Source organism: Engraulis encrasicolus, chromosome 5 (assembly GCF_034702125.1).
Source record: "Engraulis encrasicolus isolate BLACKSEA-1 chromosome 5, IST_EnEncr_1.0, whole genome shotgun sequence".
NCBI lineage: Eukaryota > Metazoa > Chordata > Actinopteri > Clupeiformes > Engraulidae > Engraulis > Engraulis encrasicolus.
The window spans coordinates 32,787,502-32,797,330 of NC_085861.1; the positions used below are offsets into that span (position 1 = coordinate 32,787,502).

The 9,829-nt window shown below is 49.2% G+C and overlaps 1 protein-coding gene across 1 annotated transcript in view; it reads right to left on the bottom strand.

Annotated features, from left to right (window-relative positions):
- The window catches only part of LOC134449284 (Wilms tumor protein 1-interacting protein-like), a 63,818-nt gene extending 56,378 nt beyond the window's left edge, over positions 1-7,440 (bottom strand). Inside the window, exon 1 of the mRNA XM_063199151.1 lies at positions 5,303-7,440. Coding sequence (XP_063055221.1) covers positions 5,303-6,683 — 1,381 coding nt within the window. The 5' untranslated portion in view covers positions 6,684-7,440. The remainder of the gene's footprint in view (positions 1-5,302) is intronic.
- Positions 7,441-9,829: the final 2,389 nt, after the last annotated feature.

The following is a 9,829-nucleotide window of genomic DNA, read 5'->3' on the forward strand; positions in this document are numbered from 1 at the left end:
TGAGATGCAGATGTGCGGAGAGCAGCTGTGTTCTAAGTCAGCTGAAAGCTAGGCTATTAGTTCAGTCAGAGATTCTTTAAGAGATATGCCAACATAATAGGTTGCTATGGGCACCTAAAGTGACCAGGTTCCGGTCTGCCTAAAGGGGCGTGGCATAATGCTCCTATAGCATTGAATAGAACAGTCCTTAGGTCTGCCTAGGTCTGCCTAAAGGGGGATTTACCCCCCCTCCCCCTTGCAATAATAGAACCCGGAACAATGGGCCAATGGAACCTCTCTCTCCCTACTATCTCTGGTTCAGTTATGTAAGCTCATAATGTGCAGTGGGATGCTGTACTAGCCATGGATAAGCTGCAACTACCACAGCACTACAATAATATGACACTACAAAGAGTGTTAAATAACACGACTCGGTTATTGCCATTCTGGTAACATCAAATTCATAACTAGTAGGGCTGTAACGATATTGTATCGAACCGAGAAATCGTGATACACACAGAGTTACGATACTGTATCGTGATACAAAAAGGCACTATCGTGATACGCCCTTTCAAAGTTCTGTTACCGTTCAGTCCAAAAAACAACCACATGATACGATGTGATTGCGTTATAAACCTATAAACAATCATCAAAAAGATGCATTTAAAAAATCATGGGGTGTATCGAACCGTAGGTCAAAAATCGTGATATGAACCGAATCGTGAGTTGGGTGCATCGTTACAGCCCTAATAACCAGGGTCGTGTCTTAAGGGTTGGGGGGAGGTTTACAGTACTAACATCGGCACAGGAGGTCAAGGTGTCAACAAGCGGCAAAACAGAGCTAGGTCGAAGTATCCTTGAGCGAGACACTGAACCCCTACTGGAGTACTGACAGCCACCTTGCATGACAGCCTTCACCGCCAGTGTGTGAATGAATTCTCACATGTTCCACCTCAGTCTGGACAAAGAACAAAGAAAAACATGCATATCGACTTCAAGCAACCCTGGTTTGATGCCCTGGGTGTTGCCCCAGACAGACAGAAGGCTGCCAAAACCATAGGTTCCCACTGATACGGGTAGTGGTACAAACACTGGTTACCATTTATATGAGTCCCAAAGCTACAAACCACCAGTCTCTCACACAGAAAGGTCACCAAGATGTGACTTACACAACAGTACCAGAGACAGAGATTCAAAGTGACAGAAGCTAAAACTAAAACAGAATTACAGGAACCCAACTATAGTGCTTCTGCTGATGCTGACAGTTTTGTGCGGCGTTGTGGCTGAGCATGTACCCGGGAGGTCTTGAAGAAACACCTCTAAACCTCACTGCGGAGGCGGGTGAATGTATAGAGAGCATGAAAACAAAATCAAAACCTGTATAAACATGTGAAATAATGCTTACTATAGTCTATGCATAGGAATGTGACGCTAGGGATGCGGGCAGAGATAAGTTAAGTGTAGGCGTGTGTTTGTGTACATATGTGTGTGTGTCAATGTATGCACATGTGTTTGTGTAAATGTGTATGTGTGTGCATACTGTATGACTGTGCCTGTGCCTGTGCCTGTGTGTGTGTATGTGTGAGTGTGTTTTCAATAGGTTACGTGTGTATGTGTGTGTGTGTGAGTGTGTTTTCAATAGGTTACATATGGCTGTGTGTGTGTGTGTGTGTGTGTGTGTGTGTGTGTGTGTGTGTGTGTGTGTGTGTGTGTGTGTGTGTGTGTGTGTGAGTGTGTTTTCAATAGGTTACATATGGCTGTGTGTCTGTGTCTGTGTGTGTCTGTGTGTGTGTGTGTGTGTGTGTGTGTGTGTGTGTGTGTGTGTGTGTGTGTGTGTGTGTGTGTGTGTGTGTGTGTGTGTGTGTGTGTGTGTGTGTGTGTGTCTGCCTGGTTTTATGAGCGTACTGCCATGCAGTATGTGCCTGTATCATATCAACATGACAGATACACACATGGGTTTGCACTTCCCCAGCCTAACGGGCTAACGGGCCCTCACGTCCAACCTTGACATTCCACCAGGAAATTCTTCTTTACGAGGAGCCCACAGAAGAGGAGAAGAAAACAAAACAAACTGACAGATAAGTGTGAAGCCGAGTTCAAAAGTTGATGTCTTTCACTAGACAGTACAAAATGCAGTGTTAATTCAACGCCTATAGAGTACTCTGGGACCAAATGCACTCTAAAATATGTTCAATTGACTCTCTCAGTGTTGAATTAACCCTTTTATTCAGAGCCCCTGTTATAAGCTTATTGTCACCAAACTGCTATTGGACATGTCCATGTCTTAATGACTTAATGCTGAGTTCAGATGAACGTTTAGCAAACGTTGCATGAGCGAGTGGCGAGTAGGCGAGTGAGCGAAAAGCGAGTAGGCCCACCGTGTGTACATGTAGCTTAAGACTTTCGTAATATGCCATAGTAATGTTGTTATGATGAAGTAAGCTTTTTTGGTGAAAAAGGGAATAGGATCGCAGGCGAAAGAAGGGACTATCAAGGCATTTATTCATTGTGTAGAATAACCGTCCTGCCTGTAACTGACAAACCCATCTATCAACCCACGACTCACCTCCTAACTTACGCAGCCAGCCACTTGCTCATCCACTCAGTTTCACCCAGCCCTTCCCACACTAACCTCATTCATCAAAACAACCCTAACTGAAACTCCGACTACATTACTTTACATTATATTTCATTTAGCAGATGCTAGCATAATAGGGCATCCGTATCTTTGAAAGTGACAGCCCATTGGGAAACTCCAACTCCCATTGTCATTGTGACACAGCACTCCACAGCACACAAGTGAACACTGCACACTGCACACAACGAAATTGCATTTATGCCTCACCCGTGCAAGTGGGCAGCCCTCAGTGGCGCCCCATGGGGAGCAGTGCGGTGGGATGGTACCATGCTCAGGGTACCTCAGTCATGGAGGAGGATGGGGGAGAGCACTGGTTGATTACTCCCCCCACCAACCTGGCGAGTCGGGAGTCGAACCGGCAACCTCTGGGATGCAAGTCTGACAGCCTAACCACTCACCCATGACTTTGTTAATTGAGCATTGATAGACCGTTTATCGATCAAGTGCCTTATTGAATAGACTCTAGACTCTGATAGTGGTGTGTCTTTTGCCAGTTGATAGAGACTTGCTATTCTCTAATGAGAAACAAACTCCTCCAAATTAGCAATAAAACACTAAAACACATCTGTAACCCTACAGATTAAGCTGACGAGCTGCATTCCACCACAGCCCCACTGTGTGTGTGTGTGTGTGTGTGTGTGTGTGTGTGTGTGTGTGTGTGTGTGTGTGTGTGTGTGTGTGTGTGTGTGTGTGTGTGTGTGTGAGAGTGTCATGGAGAGTGAAGTGTGTTGACACATCTCAACTTTCACTTTAACTACACACACACACACACACACACACACACACACACACACACACACACACACACACACACACACACACACACACACACACACACACACACACACACACACACACACCTCAGCAACCCACTCCCCTTCCCTCCCCCTGAACCCGCAGCATGAATGTGTCCTTTATATCTCTGCTAAGGCGAAGAGCAAGCCAAACTAAACCAGTCTCAAGTCTGAGCGTCTCCCCTGCTGGCCTGGCCTGGGCTGGGCTGGGCTGTGTTGTGCTGGGCTGTGTTGTGCTGGGCTGTGTTGTGCTGGGCTGGGCTGGGCTGGGCTATGGGACTTTGGGGCTTTGGCTTTGGGCAGACCGGCATGACTAAGTACTGCTGTTTTTTGGCTTTGCCCGCGGCGTGGCCGGCCAGCCAACCAGCGAATGAACAAGCGAGTGAAAAGAGTGGCGTGGCTCTAAATTTATCCCATCAGTCCCACACGTGTCCCACATTAGACTCGCCGTGCCAACCTGATACATAAATATACATACCAGCATGTGATCTCCACCGGGGGAGAGAGAGAGAGAGAGAGAGAGAGAGAGAGAGAGAGAGAGAGAGAGAGAGAGAGAGAGAGAGAGAGAGAGAGCAAGAGAGCGAGAGAGAGACAGAGAGAGAGAGTCTCTGCTCATTTAAACACCAGTTGGGTAAAGGTCCTTATTTTATATTTGGAGTTACGAATAATAAGAACATGCTCGTTTTTAAGGTATTCTTGAGAACAGAAAAAGAGCAGGTCCTAGACTGACATATCTGGTACACAACGATCGAGGGGATACAGGAATGTTCAACACAACCCTTATTATAACATGTAGCCGGACAGGGTGGCAACAACCAAGTTATAAAGTGTAAGTAAAGAATCTCTGCAATTTTCCTGTCAAGTGCTTTGCTCAGTGTGTAGAGCAGAGCAAAGGAAAGCTTTCCACTGGCTAGTGTGAATAGTGTGCACTATAAAGAAGGAACATTTCATGTGCATGGTAAGAAGCTGCGTTTTCAAGTGCAACACCATTCCCTGAATGACGTAGTTCAGACTGACCCACTTGGTTGTGATTCCCCAGTGAGTTCCCCAAAGCATTTAGGAACCAGCCAGCCAGCCTGCCAGCCGACCGACCCACCGACCCACCGACCGGCCCCCTTCTATGACTCCACTGAAAAGATTTAGTGTTTACGGCGCCCCAGCCAGCGCACCAAGCCGAGATTTATGTGTGACGAAATGAAACAAACTGGGCAATGATTAACAGATCCCGAGACAGACTGGGTCCCCCCTTCTTTGTACGGAGTGCAGTGTGTGTGTGTGTGTAGAGTGTGTGTGTAGTGTGTGTAGCGTGTGTGTGTGTCAGTCTGGGGGGGGGGGTCAAGATGGGGGGGGGGGTCTGTCTGCAGACGACTGTGGGACAAGGGAGCCGCTGACAGACTTCAGACTGTTGAGAAAAGCCATGTCATATCAGTACTGGGATCTGGCAAGCTACTCAGTACCCCCGCACGCGTGCACACACACACACACACACACACACACACACACACACACACACACACACACACACACACACACACACACACACACACACACACACACACACACACACACGTGTGTGCTCACACATATACAGCATATAAAGTAAACAAACTCAAATATACACACTCACACACAGACACACACACTCATACTGAAGGTCAAATAGAAACACGAAACCATTTCATTTAAAGTTTTTCTTCCTCGCACAGACAGACTAAGCACCATGAAATTGCAAATGATCGTCGGTGACATGACAAAACAGAACACTTGTTCCTTCACGCACACACACACACACACACACACACACACACACACACACACACACACACACACACACACACATAGAGAAACACAGATCTACGGCGGCAGGTGCCTGCGTCCGTGGTGGGCTTACCGAAGTAGTCAGCCTTGTGCTGGGCATCCATTTCCTTCTCCAGGCGTTCGGTGAGCGCTTCTAATTTTATTTCAGCCGCCGAGGGCCTCTGCTCGGGCTGTTTATGGAGACTCTGGCATGGCAGGGGCACCGCAACTGCCGTTCCTCTGGGGGGGCTGGGTGCCTCTCGCTGGGCAGGCTCGCCAACCACTGCTGCCTGGCACCCCTGGCTGCCCTCTGCGACTGCCGCCACCTGGGGCTGGAGCCCAAACGCGGGCCCCTGCTGCTGCTCGCAGGAGGGGGCCTTCCCTTGGGCCAAGCCTGGGGAGGTCATTGGGGAGCTGGGGGGTCTGGGTAGGGCGACCTCAGGTGCCATGCTGGCGGTGGTGGCCGAGGCTGTGGACGGATCGAGTGGCACTGGGGCAATGAGAGCGGGGCCAACAGGCGAGCGGGGGTGCCCGTTGGCTCGTGGGTCCACCTGGGCTGGGCGCTGAGCAGCGGCTGCAGGGTAGCTGTGTAGGGCAGGGGCAGGGGCAGGGGCAGGGGCAGGGGCGTTCTGTGGGGGCTGTGGGTAAGGCTCTGGGGTTCTTTGGAGGGATCCGGGCGGGGAGTGCTGGTCTGCTGGTCTGCCTCTGGTCCAGTCATGGTTGGGCTGAGGCAGGAAGGAGGGTGAAGCCTGCCGACCCGGGGGTGTGCTGGCCCGGCTCAGGCCCGACACGGGTGATCCTGAGGAGGGCAGACTGCTGCTGGAGAAGGTGGGCGAAGAGGCCTGGCGAGGGGGTGGAGGGGGTTGCGGGAATACCTGGGTCGCGCCAGGGCTGAGGGGCACACGGGAAGAGCCCCAAGTACCGACGGGGCTGGAGGCCTGGCCGGCATGAGTGGGGCTGGAAGCCGGACCTGGGCTGACAGCGGATGGGGCATGGTAGGGGACGAAAGAATGCGGCTCCTTGTTACCATAATTATTTCCGTGGCTGTATGCTCTGCTGCCGGGGACCTCATGCTGGGGTGCCGGATGGTGCCTCTGAGCCTCATAGGAATCGTACGGGTTTCCAGCAACAGAGGCGGTGGCCACGGGACCGGAGAGAATGGGAGGCTTCGCGGCTGTCTCTACCCTGTAACTGTTGATGGGCGGCCGGTCTTTGGTGTAAAACATGCTGTCTGGCGCGCGAACGTGCCCACCGTTCATTCGCGCTGTCACGTTGTTGCGGGCCAGCTCCTCCTGTTGCTTCTGCATGTGGATTTTAGTCATTTTCGAGGCGAACACTCTCCTGGTTTCATCGAAGTCTGGGTTGTTGGAGGAATCTCTTTTCATTCGGAACAACCCGTCCTTTGACGCCTCATACATGTTGAGGTCCTCTATAAATTTGCTGGCTTCCAGTTCTAAGTCATCGTACTTATCCATGATGAAAATCCGAAAAGAAAAGGTTGAGTTACTACGGCAAAAAAACAGTAGGTTTGACTGTCTTCTCAGCCTGGTTTAAGAGATTGTCATCTACACCAGTTCGAAGCGCGATGAGTTACGGCCGATCTGTCATTGAATACGACTGCGATAACAATTTTACGAGTTGTAGAACAGCCGCGTAATTGTCAAGAGAGGCCAGTACACAGTTTACGAAGAAATTAAAGTCCGACTGGTTGTCGACAGAGGATAGACAAATGCATCCGAAGAATAGCTTTAAAAAGTTTACACAAAGTTCTACAGACAAATCAGTAGGCTCGCTAAAGTTGTAGAACCAAAGTTATAGTAGGCTACACAAACCCTAACAAGTTAAACCCGTTGCTGCGAAAAGCAGCGGCTCAATGGTTATCCTTCGTCAAGCAAAAGTGGGAAAATCCTTTCAAGAGATGTTTCGGCCAGGAGCTTCCTCCAGCACGTCTGAGTCCGTATGTTGCTGTCTGCTTCAAATCACGGTTGAATTTCGTCCCGCCTGCCCCCCTCTCCAATCCAAGAGTATGGCGCTAAGCGCGGAAACAGTCTCCAACACTGGAAGTTGTCTATGTGCTTTGTGCCAGGAGGTTATTTTAACCATGCGACAGGTTACGCACAGGCTACCTTACCGTATACAACGCCTTTCTGAGCAAGAACTTCTAGAGTCGTGGCTCAATAGGTCTGTGAAGAGAGAAAGTAGTGAGCCCGAATCGTCATCCACAGTGCTATCTGGACCATGAGAGTGCAGGAGCGCTCAAGTTGAATTTAAAGACACAGTGAACTTTTTTCCTGTAAATACTTTGTCACGGCTGGAGGACAGGAGACACTGAATTCTTTGCGTGGGTGGGTAGGCGATGCGATTTCAAAGCCCAAACCACGCACACGCAGGTTATTTTAGTCAATGAGGGCTTTTGAAAAAACGCCAAAATTAACATGCAGTACCAAAACAACAAAGAGGTTTCATAAATATAATAAAGTTTGATGTAGGTTAGGTTGGCCTTGTGTTGAAAATCGTAACCTAAACGAATTAATGACTCTCAATAAGAAATTAATTAATTAGACAACACCAATCTCTCTTGAGTTAAGGATAAAAAAACATTACTTTAATAATAATTAAAAAAATAATAATAAAAAAAAAAACCTGTAGGCCTACATAACCAATAACTGTATAGGACTATACAATGTTGTATTGTCTGCCAAGTGAATTTCTAGGTAATGAAGCTTCTGTCACTTAACGTAGGCTAGTGTGTGTGACCCAGGGTACAACTCCTCCATGCTGCATAGAGACTATGACAGCAGCCCATTCAGTGGGCTGGCTGCTTCCCTATAGGCAGAGTGGCTGCTGACTGAGTAGGCAAGCTGAGTGAATGAATACAAGTGTTACAGGGTAAGGCGATATGATACACAACGCATGTGAGCTGGTGACTGAATGACTGACTGCAGGGTAAATGTATTCAATGTAAGAGGATAGGACAGAGAGTACAGACAGACAATAGAGAAACACTGACAATCAGTGTACTGCCACAAGGAGAAAAAAAACAAACAGTAAAGGGCTGAGACCCTGAAGATGAGTGGGTCAATGAATAAGTGAGAGTGAGTGAGTGAATGACTAACGTGGTGATGAATGAATGGATGGGGAAAATGAGGGAATGAGTGAGTGAGTGTGGAGTTTTTCAGACTCGATTATCCCTGTAGACAGACATATGGGGCAACACACATACATAAGCGCGCGCACGCGCACACATACCCACATGCACGCACGCACGCACGCACTTACATACACACACACACACACACACACACACACACACACACACACACTCACACACACACACACAGGCACGCACATACACACGCACGCACATACACACGCACGCACATACACACGCACGCGCATACACACGCGCATACACACGCACACACACACACACACACACACACACACACACACACACACGCACGCACGCACGCACGCACGCACGCACGCACGCACGCACGCACGCACGCACGCACGCACGCACGCACGCACGCACGCACGCACACACACACACACACACACACACACACACACACACACACACACACACACACACACACAGGCCTTCTCACGCTGCACGTTAGTTCGTATTGAAGCAATAAGGGAGAGCCACACACAGAGACATATGGACAGAATGGCACAGGGAACATGGGGGAAGCAAATTAAACTGCCCGCATTCTTTCCACAGAGTGGCTTAGAAACCCAATGAAACAAAGTCTCTGATTAAACTTTTTTTGTATGAAGTGGTAGCCAAGTGATTTGAAGAGGGTTTATTTTTTATTACAAAGTGGCCGTGTTGGTGTGTATCATTTAAAAAAAAAGCGAGTTCCCTTTCTGTGAGATCTTATGAGACTGTGTTTGGGTCCAAGTGTGTGTGTATGTGTGTGTGTGTGTGTGTGTGTGTGTGTGTGTGTGTGTGTGTGTGTGTGTGTGTGTGTGTGTGTGTGTGTGTGTGTGTGTGTGTGTGTGTGTGTGTGTGTGTGTGTGTGTGTGTGGTAGGGTGGGTGGTTGGTACCGTTTGGGCGACAGTTTGTGTGTGTGTGTGTGTGTGTGTGTGTGTGTGTGTGTGTGTGTGTGTGTGTGTGTGTGTGTGTGTGTGTGTTTTGCCATGGTAGGTGAGGTGGTTGGACTTGGAGACATCTCGGTGAGCTTGACTGCTTCTGTCGGCTGCATCATTACCAGTGGCGCCTTAACATCGCCACCCCACTCCACCCCACCCCAGCGCAGCTCAACCACACAATACAGCACAGCACAGCACAGCACAGCACAGCACAGCACAGCACAGCACAGCACAGCACAGCACAGCACAGCACAGCACAGCACAGCACAGCACAGCACAGCACAGCACAGCACAGCACAGCACAGCACAGCACAGCACAGCACCACACCGCACAACAGCTCAGCACAACACAACACTCAGGGGCAGCATTCACAGCAGCAGCCTAATTGTGAAATTGGGAACAAATGTGCAAAACAACTCGGGGCCCCTCCCTGGATTCCTCACTCACATGTTGTTGATGTTGTTGTTTTTTTCCATTAGTTAGTTAGGTGGGTGTGTGGGTTTGGTGGAGAAGAGGCGGTT